Source organism: Pristis pectinata, chromosome 4, assembly GCF_009764475.1.
Source record: "Pristis pectinata isolate sPriPec2 chromosome 4, sPriPec2.1.pri, whole genome shotgun sequence".
Taxonomy (NCBI): Eukaryota; Metazoa; Chordata; class Chondrichthyes; order Rhinopristiformes; family Pristidae; genus Pristis; species Pristis pectinata.
The window spans coordinates 119,893,208-119,905,975 of record NC_067408.1 but is presented as its reverse complement, the minus strand read 5'-3'; the positions used below and the strand labels follow the sequence as shown (position 1 = coordinate 119,905,975).

Sequence of the window (12,768 nt, the reverse complement as noted above, 5' to 3'; positions counted from 1 at the left end):
ATTTACCCACTACTGATGTCAAGCTCACTGGCCTGTAATTACCTAGTTTACTTTTAGATCCTTTTTTAAACAACGGAACTACGAGCTACCCTCCAGTCCTCCGGCACCGTACCTGTGGCTAAGGACATTTTAAATACATCTGCCAGGGCCCCTGCAATTTCTACACTAGTCTCTCTCAATGTCCAAGGACATATCTTATCAGGCCCGGGGGATTTATCTACCTTTATTTGCTGTAAAGCAGCAAGCACCTCCTCCTCTTTAATCTCTATATGTTCCATGACACTATTGCCGTTTCCCTTCCTTCCATATCCACTATGCCAGTTTCCTGAGTAAATACTGATGCAAAAAAACTGTTTAAGATCTCCCCCATCTCCTGAGGCTCCACACATAGATGACCACCCTGATCTTCTAGGGGACCAATTTTGTCCCTTACTATCCTTTTACTCTTAATATACTTGTAGAAACCCTTCAGGTTTACCTTCACATTATCTGCCAAAGCAACCTCATGTCTTCTTTTTGCCTTCCTGATTTCCTTTTTTTTTAAGCATTTTCTTACTTTTTTTTATATACTCTTCAAGTACCTCATTTGTTCCTAATTGCCTATACCTGCTATACACCTCTCTCTTTTTCTTAGCCAGATCGCCAATATCCCTTGAAAACCAAGGTTCCCTATGCTTGTTAACTTTGCCTTTAATCCTGGCAGGAACATGCAAACTCTGCACTCTCAAAATGTCGCCTTTGAAGGCTTTCCACTTACTGAGCACATCCTTGCCAGAAAACAACTTATCCCAATCCACTCTTCCTCGATCCTTTCTCATTTCCACAAAATTGGCCTTTCTCCAATTTAGAACCTTAACCCGAGGACCACCTGTCCTTATCCATAATTAACTTGAAACTAATGACATTACGGTCACTGGACCCAAAATGCTCACCTACACATACTTCTGTCACCTGACCTGCCTGGTTCCCTAATAGGAGATCAAGTGTTGCATTCTCTCTCGTTGGTACCTCTATATATTGATTTAGAAAACTTTCCTGAACACATTTGACAAATTCCAAGCCATCCAGCCCTTTCGCAGTGTGGGAGTCCCAATCAGTATGTGGAAGGTTAAAATCCCCTATTACAACTTTCTGTTTCTTACATCGGTCTATCTCACTGTAGATTTGTTCCTCCAATTCTCTCTGACTATTGGGCAGTCTATAATACAACCCCATTAGTGTGGCCACACCTTTCCTGTTCCTCAGCTCCACCCATATGGCCTCAGTAGACGAGCCCTTCAGGCTGTCCTGACTACGCACAGCTGTGATATTTTCCCTGACTAGTAATGCCGCTCCTCCCCCTTTCATCCCTCCCCTTCTATCATGTCTGAAACAATGGAAGCCCGTAACATTAAGCTGCCAGTCCAGCCCTTCCTGCATCCAAGTCTCAGGTGGTGTCAGGTGTCTTGAAAGACATTAAGGTGGATAAGTCCCCAGGGCACGATTGGATCTATCCCAGGATACTGAGGGATGGGAGGGAGGTTATCGCGGTTTGCTTTAACAGAGATTTTTGTATGCTTTGTAGCCATAAGACAGGCAAATAGCCAACATTGTTCTTTTGAGGACAACAGGGACTAACCAGGAAATTATAGGTCAGTGAACCTTACATTAGTGGTAGAGAAACTATTCAAGATTCTTAATGATAGGATTTATTCAGTTTTTTTTTGAGTAAATGGTGACAATGATTGATGCGGGTACAATAGTGGATGTAATCTACACGGACTTTAGTCAAGCATTTGACAAGATCCCTCATGGTATGCTGGTCCAGAAGATTAAATCACATGGGATCCATAGTGAGTAGATAAATTGAATCTAAAATTGGCTTGGTCATAGAAGAGAGGGTAGTGGTACAATGGTGTTTTCCTGACCGGAAGTCTGTGACAAGTGATATTCTGCAAGGATCCCCAAGACCTTTGTTGTTTAATATATTTTAATGATTTTGATAAAAATATTGGCAGTCTGATTAGTAAGTTGCAGATGACATGAAAATTGGTGGAGTTGTGAATAGTGAAGAAGGTTATCAATGGATACCACATGATACAGAACAGTTGGAAATTTGGGCAGAGACATGACAGATGGAGTTTAATCCTGACAAGTGTGAGGCTTTGTATTTTTAGGAGGTCAAACACAAGAGGAAAGTATACAATAAATGGCGAGACCCTTAGGAGTATTGATTTAGAACATAGAACATTACAGTAGAGGTCCTTCAGCCCACAATGTTGTGCCAACATTTCATCATGCTCTAATAGCTATCTAACCCTTCCCTCCCACATAGCCCTCCATTTCTCTATCATTCATGTGCCTATCTACGAGTCTCTTAAATGTCCCTAATGTATCTGCCCCCACAACCTCTCCCGACAGTGTATACCACGCACCCACCACTCTGTGTAAAAAAAAAACTTACCTCGGTCCTTATAGAGGACCTTACCTCTGAACTTAGAGGAATCTTAAGGTGCAGGTCCATAGCGTAAATAAAGTGGTAAAGAAACAATACAACAGGGCAGCGAGTTTAAAAGTTGGCAAGTTATGTTGCAGCTGTATTAAACTTTGGTTTGTTGCCTGGATTAGAATGTATTAGCTATAAGGAGAGTTTGGACAAACTTGGGTTGTTTTCTCTGGAGCATCAGAGGCTGAGGGATAACCTGAGAGGAATGTAAAATTATGAAAGGCATAGATTTACACAGAGCAGTAGGTGCCTACAACACAATGCCAGGGGAGCTGCTAGTAATAGATATAATAGCAAACTTTAAGAGACATTTAGACAGATACATGAATAGGCAGGGAATGGAGGGAAATGGACCATGTGTACGTAGACAATTAGTTTAATTTGGCATCATGGTCAGCATAGACATGGTGGGCTCTGGTGTACTGTTCTGTGTTCTATGTCCAGGAAATATGCATTACATCCAAAGTTCTAAATATAGCCCATCTTACAGAAGCCCTGGTTGATCAATGCACCAACTCTCAGTCTCAAGCTGGACAACATTAAATGTGGTTTCTCAAAAGATATACAATGAAAAACCTGTCCAGAATCAAAAGTAGCACTCTTTCTGGCTGGAGGTCTGAAACTAGTGGTGTTCTACAGGGATCCGTACTGGGACCTCTGCTGCTTGTGATATATATATATGACCTGGATGAAAACAGAGATAGGTGGGTAAGTTTGCAGACAATACAAAGATTGGTTGTGTGGATAGCATAGAAGGCTGCCAAAGGATACAGCAGGATATAGATCAGTTGAAGATATGGGTAGAGAAATGGCAGATGGAATTTAACCCAGAGGAGGATGACTAGAGTGAGGGTAGGACCGATCAGGGATAAAAGAGGAAACGTGTGCCTGGAGTAGGAAGAGGTAGGGGAGGTCCTCAATGAATACTTTGCTTCAGTATTCACCAGAGAGAGACCTTGACGTTTGTGAGGATGGCATACGACAGGCTAATACGCTAGGGCACGTTGATGTGAGGAAAGAGGATGTGCTGGAAGCAAGGGAAGGGATTGCTGCGCCTTTGGCAATGATCTTTGCATCCTCACTGGACACAGGAATTGTGCCAGATGATTGGAGGGTGGAAATGTTATTCCTTTGTTTAAGGAAGTAGGGATAACCCTGGGAGTTACAGACCAGTAAGTCTTACTTCAGTGTTGGGCAAATTACTGAAGATTCTTAGAGACAGGATTTATGAACATTTGGAGAAGCATAGGCTGATTAGGGACAGTCAGCATGGCTTTGTGAGGGGCAGGTCGTGCCTCAGGAGCCTGACTGAATTCTTTGAAGATGTGACAAAGCACATTGATGAAGGTAGAGCAGTGGATGTGGTGTACGTGGACTTTAGTAAGGCATTTGATAAGGTTCCTCATGGAAGACTTATTCAGAAAGTCAGGAGGCATGGGATCTAGGGAAACTTGGCTGTATGGATTCAGAATTGACTCACCCACAGAAGACAGAGGGTGGTGGTAGATGGATCATATTCTGCCTGTAGGTTGATGACCAGTGGTGTTCTGCAGGGATCTGTTCTGGGACCCCTGCTCTTTGTGAGTTTTATAAATGACTTGGATGAGGACATGGAAGGGTGGGTTAGTAAGTTTGCTGATGATACAAAGGTTGGTTGTGGTGTTGTGGATAGTGTAGAAAGTTGCTGTAGATTGCAACAGAATATTGATAGAATGCAGAGCTGGGCTGAGAAGTGGCAGATGGAGTTCAACCCATAAAAATATGAAGTGATACACTTCGGGCAGCATCGAAGCAGGCAGCAGAGTGAGTGGGAGCAGAGTGTTCTGGGCTTTGGCTCAAGGGGCTTCGGCGTAAAGGGGTAAGGCAGGTAAGTAGCTGGTAGGTAGGCCAAGGTAAGGTTACCTGTTATCTGTGATAAATATTTAAGTAGAATATCAGGAGGGGTAATAAGAGGAGCGGCCAGTGTGTGAGTGGCTCAGGGTAAGGAGTGGAGCCTTGAGGCTTGGGCTCAAGAGGCTTCAGCGAGCTGAGGAAGAGCTAGCACCCTGAGAGGTAAGGCCGGTAAGTTCCTTTAAGTTAATTAAAGTCAGATTGGGTAATGAAGGTAGCAGCTCGGGCAGTTGTGTGCTCCGAACGCAGTATGTGGGAAGTCAGGGACAGCACGCTTGTCCCTGATGACTACACCTGTAAAATGTGAATCCAGCTGCAGCTCCTGGCAAACTGTGTTAGGGAACTGGAGCTGGATGAACTTCGGATCATTCGGGAGGTGGAGGCAGACATAGATAGGAGTTTCAGGGAGATAGTTGCACCTAAAAGTCAGAAGGCAGGTAGCTGGTGACTGTTAGGAAAGGGAAGGGGATTAGACAGAAGGAGCAGAGCACCCCTGTGGCCATTCCCATCAACAATAAGTATACTGTTCTGGATACTGCTAGTGGGGACAACCTACCAGGGACAAGTTGTAGTGGTCATGTCTCTGGCACCAAGGCGGGACCCTCATCTCAGATAGGAGGGAGGGTAAAGAGGAGAGCAGTAGTGATAGGGGATTCAATAGTTAGGGGGACAGATAGGAGCTTCTGTGGGAGAGATCGAGAATCCCGGATGGTCTGTTGCCTCCCTGGTGCCAGGGTCCGTGATATCTCAGATCGAGTTCTTGATATTCTCAAGAGGGACGGTGAGCAACCAGATGTCTTTGTCCATGTTGGGACCAACGAAGCGGATAGGAAGAAGGAGGAGCTCCTGCAAAGAGAGTTTAGGGAATTAGGTGCAAAGTTAAAGGACAGGACCTCCAAGGTTGCAATCTCAGGATTGCTACCAGTTCCCACGTGCTTGTGAGGCTAGAAATAGGAGGATCATGCAGTTAAATACGTGGCTAAGCAGTTGGTGCAGGAGGCAGGGCCTCAGGTTTCTGGATAATTGGGCTTTGTTCCAGGGAAGGTGGGATCTGTTCCGAAGGGACGGTTTACACCTGAACTGGAAGGGGACTAACATACTTGCGGTAGGTTTGCTACTGCTGCTCGGTGGGTTTAAACGAGATTTGCAGGGGGAGGGGAACAGAAGTGTTAGAGAAGAAAGTGAGGAGGAAAATGATCATGCGAGGTCTGCAGGTATGGACAGAAATCAAAGGTTTGTACATGATAGTAATGTTCTCAGGTGCATCTATTTCAAAGCAAGGAGTATTGTAGGTAAAGCGGATGAGCTTAGGGCATGGATTGGCACATGGGATTACGATGTTATTGCTATTAGTGAGACATGGTTAAGGAGAGGCAGAACTGGCATCTAATGTTCCGGCTTCCGTTGTTTCAGGATGTGATAGAGGGGGAGGAGTGGCATTTACTGGTCAGGGAACAGATCACTGCTGTGCGTAGACAGGACAACTCAGAGGGCTCGATGACAGAGGCCATATGGGTGGAGCTGAGGAACAGGAAAGGTGTGGCCCACACTAATAGGGTTGTATTATAGACGCCAATAGTCAGAGAGAATTGGAGGAACAAATCTGTAGGGAGATAGCAGACCGATGTAAGAAACAAAGTTGTAATAGTAGGGGATTTTTAACTTTTCCACATATTGACTGGGAATCCCACACTGCGAAAGGGTTGGATGGCTTGGACTTTGTCAAATGTGTTCAGGAAAGTTTTCTAATCAATATATAGAGGTACCAACGAGAGAGAATGCAATACTTGATCTCCTATTAGGGAACCAGGCAGGTCAGGTGACAGAAGTATGTGTAGGGGAGCATTTTGGGTCCAGTGACCACAATGCAATTAGTTTCAAGATAATTATGGATAAGGATAGGTTCTGGTCCTCAAGTGGAGGTTCTAAATTGGAGAAAGGCCAATTTTGTGGAAATGAGAAAGGATCTAGGTAGGGTGGATTGGGATAAGTTATTTTCTGGCAAGGATGTGCTCAGTAAATGGAAAGCCTTCAAAAATGAAATTTTGAGAGTGCAGAGTTTGTATGTTCCTGTCAGGATTAAAGGCAAGGGTAACAAGCATAGGGAACCTTGGTTTTCAAGGGATATTGGTGAGCTGGTTAAGAAACAGAGAGAGGCGTATAGCAGGTATAGGCAACTAGGAACGGATGAGGTACTTGAAGAGTATAGGAAATGTAAGAAAATACTACAAAAGGAAATCAGGAAGGCAAAAAGACATGAGGCTGCTTTGGCAGATAATGTGAAGGTAAACCCAAAGGGTTTCTACAGGTCTATTAAGAGCAAAAGGATAGGAAGAGACAGAATTGGTCCCCAAGAAGATCAGAGTGGTCATATATATGTGGAGCCTCAGGTGATGGGGGAGGTCTTAAACAGTTTTTTTGCATCAGTATTTACTCAGGAAACTGGCAGCGTGGATATGGAAGGAAGGGAAACAAGCACTAAGTGTCATGGAACATAAAGAGATTAAAAAGGAGGTACTTGATGCTTTACAGCGAATAAAGGTAGATAAATCCCCCGGGCCTGACAAGGTATTTCCTCGGACCTTGAGAGAGACTAGTGTAGAAATTGCAGGGGCCCTGGCAGATATATTTAAAATGTCCTTAGCCACGGGTGCGGTGCCAGAGGACTGGAGGATAGCTCATGTTGTTCCATTGTTTAAGAAAGGCTCGAAGAGTAAACCATGTAATTACAGGCCAGTGAGCCTGACATCAGTAGTGGGTAAGTTACTGGAAGGTGCTCTGAGAGATAGGACATACAAGTATTTGGACAGCCAAGGGATGATTAAGGATAGTCAGCATGGTTTTGTGCATGGTAGATCGTGTTTAACGAATCTTGTGGAGTTTTTTGAGGAGGTCATTAAGAAAGCTGATGAAGGTAAGGCTGTGGATGTTGTCTACATGGACTTTAGTAAGGCCTTTGACAAGGTCCCACATGGGAGATTAGTTCAGAAGGTTCAGTCAATGGGTATCCATGGAAAGGTTGTAAACTGGATTCGAAATTGGCTGAGTGGGAGAAAACAGAGAGTGGTTGTGGATGGTTGTTTCTCAGATTGGAGGCCTGTGACTAGTGGTGTGCCTCAGGGATCTGTTGGAGCCATTGTTGTTTGTTGTATATATCAATGATCTAGAAGATAATGTGATAAATTGGATTAGTAAATTTGCGGATGACACTAAGATTAGAGGTGTAGTGGACAGCGAGGAAGGCTTTCAAAGCTTGCAGAGGGATCTGGACCAAATGGAAAAATGGTCCAGAAAATGGCAGGTGGAATTTAATGCAGACAAGTGTGAGGTGTTGCATTTTGGAAGGACAAATCAAGGGAGGACATACATAGTAAATGGTAGGGCACTGAGGAGTGCGGAGGAACAAAGGGATCTGGGAGTTCAGATACATAATTCCTTGAAAGTAGAGTCACAGTTAGACAGGGTTGTAAAAATGGCTTTTGGCATCCTGGCATTTATAAATCAAAGTATTGAGTATAGGAGTTGGAATGTTTTGGTGAGGTTGTATAAGTCATTGGTGAGACCAAATTTAGAATATTGTATGCAGTTCTGGTCACCGAACTACAGGAAGGATGTCGTAAGATTGAAAGAGTGCAGAGGAGATTTACAAGAATGTTGCCAGGTCTTCAGGAGTTGAGTTACAGGGAAAGACTGAGCACGTTAGGACTTTATTCCTTGGAGCGGAGAAGAATGAGGGGAGATATGATAGAGGTTTACAAAATGATGAGGGGCATAGACAGAGTTAATGCAAGTAGGCTCTTTCCACCTAGATTAGGAGAGACAAGTACGAAAAGACATGGCTTTAGGGTGAAAGGGGAAAGGTTTAGGGGGAACAAGGTTTAGGGAACTTCTTCACTCAAAGAGTGGTGGGAGTGTGGAATGGGCTGCCATCTGATGTGGTAAATGCAGGCTCGCTCTCAACTTTTAAGAGTAAATTGGATAGATACATGGACGAGAGAGGTCTGGAGGGGTATGGGCTGGGGCAGGTAAATGGGACTAGCAGAATAATGTTTTGGCACAGACTAGAAGGGCCGAATGGCCTGTTTTCTGTGCTGTAGTTTTCTATGGGAGATCAAATTTGAAGGCAGAATACAAAGTTAATGGCAGGACTCTCAGCAGTGTGGAGGAACAGAGGGATCTTAGGGTCCACATCCATAGATCCCTCAAGGATGCCGTGCAGGTCAATAGGGTTATTAAGAAGGCATATGGTATGTTGGCCTTCATTAGTTGAGGTATTGAGTTCAAGAGCCTCGAGGTGATGTTGCAGCTCTACAGAACTCTGGTTAGACCACAGTTGGAGTATTGTGTTCAGTTCTGGTCGCCTCATTATAGGAAGGATGTGGAAGCTTTGGAGAGGGTGCAGAGGAGATTTACCAGGATGCTGTCTGGATTGGAGAGCATGTCTTATGAGGATGGGTTGAGTGAGCTAGGGCTTTCCTCTTTGTAGGAGGAGGAGGATGAGAGGAGACTTGACAGAGGTCTACAAGATGAAAAGAGAAATTGATCAACTGGACAGTTGGAAACTTTTTCCCAGGACGAAAATGGCTAACACGAGGGGGCATAATTTTAAGGTGACTGGAGGGAGATACAAGGGGGAATGTCAGGGGTAAGTTTTATACACAGAGAGTGGTTGGTGTGTGGAACGCACTGCCAGCAGAGGTTGGGGAGGCAGATACTTTAGGGACATTTAAGAGACTCTAAGACAGACACATGAATGGTAGAAAAATGGAGGGCTACGTGGGAGGGAAGGGTTAGATAGATCTTAGAACAGGATAAAATGTCGGGACAACATTGTGGGCCAAAGGGCCTGTACTGTGCTGTAATGTTCTATGTTAATGGCAAGACCCTTAAGTGTTGATGTACAGAGGGATCTCGTTGTCCAAGTCCATAGCTCCCTGGAAGCGGCTACACAGGTTTATAGGGTGGTAGGCATATGGCATGCTTGGCTTTATTAGTCGAGGAACTGAGTTCAAGAGTCAGGAAGTTACGTTACAGCTTTATAAACTTCTAGTTAGGCTGCATCTGGAGTACTGCATTCAATTCTGGTCACCCCATTACAGGAAGGATGTGGGGGCTTTGGAGAGGGTGCAGAAGAGGTTTAACGGGATATTGCCTGGATTTGAGGGCGTGTGCTATAAGGAGAGGGTGGAGAAACTTGAGTTGTTTTCCCTGGAGCAGCGGAACTGAGAGGAGATCTGATAGAGGTTTATAAGGATTACGAGAGGCATAGAGTAGACAGCCGGTATCTTTTCCCCCAGTGTTGAAATGTCTAATACCAGAGGGCATGCATTTAAGGTGAAAGGGGGTAAGTTCAAAGGAGATATGCGGGGCGGTGGTGGAGGCAAATACGATAGTGGCATTCAAGAGGCTCTTAGATAGGCACATGAATGTGCAGGAAATATTGGGATATGGACATTGTGTTGGCAGAAGGGATTAGTTTAGTTGGGTATTTGATCACTAATTTAATTAGTTCGGCATAACATCATGGGCCAAAGGGCTTGTTCCTGTACTGTTCTTTGTTCTACATTCTATGTTCTTTCTAACACTTGAGGGTGTCCATCACCCTTACTAGGAATAGTTCGGGGAACAAATGCAGATGATACCACCAGTTCAGTTAAAAAATCCACCCAGTTTAACAACATGTGAAAAGGGAAATCAAGGGAAATCATACACTCCCTGTGTATTAATAGGGAGAGGTTGAGAATTTAAACAATTACAGAACTTGAAGTCACTGAAGTCTGCTTACAAACTGAGCCCAGACCTCAAACAACTTGGTGACTATGCACTTGATTCACATGGGTTTGTTAATTAAAGGCATAGCAGGTGGAAGCAATGAATGGATCAAGACCTGCACTCAAAGGTTTACCACATAAACCAGCTCCCCATTTAACAAAAAGCAGGACCAACTGAATATTAAAGTGGGAATCAGGTACTACTGAAACATGAGAAAACAGGAGCTATGTGTCAAGTGCATTCAGCTGGCAAAGCAGGGAAGCATGGCCAACTCTGGGCCTCTGCAGCAATGCTTTATGATACAAATTTCTGCCAGTTGAGGGGTTTACCTTGGTTGAACAGCACCAGCACCATCTTGGAAGTGGAAAACCAGGTGAAGCATCTAGCTGCTCTTTTGAAGCTACCATTGGATTGACAAAGGCAAACTAGCCACAAATAGTCAAGAGCCCCAAGCTAGATAATTAAAATGACAGTTCCCACACAAGATCAGCATCCTCAATGACAACTCAAGGTCCCAGTAAAACACCAACCCATGATTCTATTACTTCAATAGAATAGATACAAAAGACAAGAAAGCCTTTTTAAAAATGAACAGTGCTAACAATGTGTAGTATTTTTTATGAACAGCTGAGTGAATAGCTTTTAAAGCAATGGACACCTTCAGCTAGCATGTGTAGCAGTTCTGGTAGAGTTAAATACTGACAGATTTACATCACAAACTGACATGGCAGGCTCACCTGACTGAATGTAGGCTTGTTGTGCAAACGAGAACATCTGTCTCCATGACGACAAGCTCCAATTTTAAAATAGAATGAACAGTTGACCCTGTTGAAGAGGACACCGTTGATTAATTTAGCAATCAATTGCAGCAGTTCAGTTTTAAACCCCCATCAATGCCCTCTGACTCATTTGGAACAAGTTCTGAAGTTCATGCCATTTAGTGTGATATAGAAAACTGAAGCAGGCCCTTCAGCCCACTGAGTCTGTGCTGACCACGAAGCACCTTTTACATTAAACCAACACTAATCCCATTTTTCACTTCATCAGTTTCCTTTGTTACCTCCTCAAAAAGCTCGATCAAATTAGTGAGGCAGGATTTCCTCTGCACAAAGCCATACTGACTGATCAGCCCCTGCTTTTCCAAATCTATATAAATCCTGTCCCTTTAGAATTTTCACCAATAACTTCCCACCACTGATGTAAATAGTGTAGGTACCTGGCTTATCCCTGTTGTTCTTCTTAAATAAAGGAACATTAGCTACCCCTAGTCTTTGACACCTCAGCTGTGACTAACGAAGATATCCAGGTTTATGTGCTCCATTGATATGTAACACCTCCTCCTCTTAAATACATCTGCTCCAGATTATCCACGTTCCCTCCCTTAACTAATCCACATCCTTCTCCTCGGTGAATACAGATGAGAAGTATTCATTTATGACCTCGCCCACATCCCCGCCTTTGGCCCCTAAGGGGACCCACTCTTTCCCTGGCTACTCTCTTGCTCCTGACATCCTTATAGAATGCCTTGGGATTCTCAAACTTACTTGCCAATGATATTTCATGACCCTTTTTATTCTAATTTAAATTTTCTCCTACACGCACCATTTTCCTCAAGAGGTTCCGTTTATTCCAGTTGCCTATAGGAGGAGACCCTCCAGGTTATGAGTAACAGAAACTTGCCCATACAGAATTCACAAATCACTATCCAAAAATGAGATACAGAATAAAATTTGCTCACAAAATCAATGTGAAAAAAAGTCAATAAACAAAATTTTTTCAATTTGCATTTCTTGATGCACGTGCAGATGACATTGCTTCACGTTATGGGGAAAAAAATCACAATACAGACTGTTTACTTGGAACAACACCTTTCCTGCAATGCAAGCGTTGTCTGCATTTCCCATATGCTTCTTTTTTTTAAACCTCTGATCAAACCTTTTAATATCCTTTGTCATCCAAGGTTCCCTGATCTTGCCAACTTTGCATTTCACCCTTACCAGAACATGCTAGCCCTAAACTCCTGCTAACAACTCTTAAAGACTCCCACTAGTCAGCTGTCCATTTACCCACAAGCACCCACTCCAAATGTACTTTTGCCAGGTCCACTATTGAACTCAACCTTCCCTCAATTCAAGACCTTAACTTCAGGACCAACCTTACCCCTTTCCATTACTACCTTAAAACTTACAGAATTATGGTCACTGTTCCCAGTTTTTCCCCCACCAACACTTCCACCATCACTCAGAGTTTTGCTTCCTAAGATAGGTTATGGCTCTTCAGGTAATTTTTCAAATGTGAAGACATCTGCTTCATCCAGCCTTTCCTACAGAGTTCCTAATACTTACCACTTACTGAGTGAAAACATTTCCTCTCAACTTCCATCTAATACTTCTACTTTAAATATATGCAGTCAAGTTATTTTCCTCAAATGCCAAGGGAAATTGGTATACTCTTTTCATGACATCTTGGCCTCATAACTTTATGCACCTCAACTAATTCTACCTCTAATCTCCTTCATTCCAAGCCCAGCCTAGACAGTCTTTCCTTGTATCTAATTCTCTAGCCACAATATCTTTCTACCATCCAGGTACATTGTAGCCCGCAGGACAAAATTAAATTCA

The 12,768-nt window shown here is 43.6% G+C and overlaps 1 protein-coding gene across 1 annotated transcript in view; it reads right to left on the bottom strand.

Annotated features, from left to right (window-relative positions):
• The window catches only part of u2af1 (U2 small nuclear RNA auxiliary factor 1), a 95,096-nt gene that overhangs the window by 64,585 nt on the left and 17,743 nt on the right, over positions 1-12,768 (bottom strand). Inside the window, 1 exon segment of the mRNA XM_052013877.1 lies at positions 10,885-10,972. Within this exon segment, the coding sequence (XP_051869837.1) occupies positions 10,885-10,972 (88 nt within the window).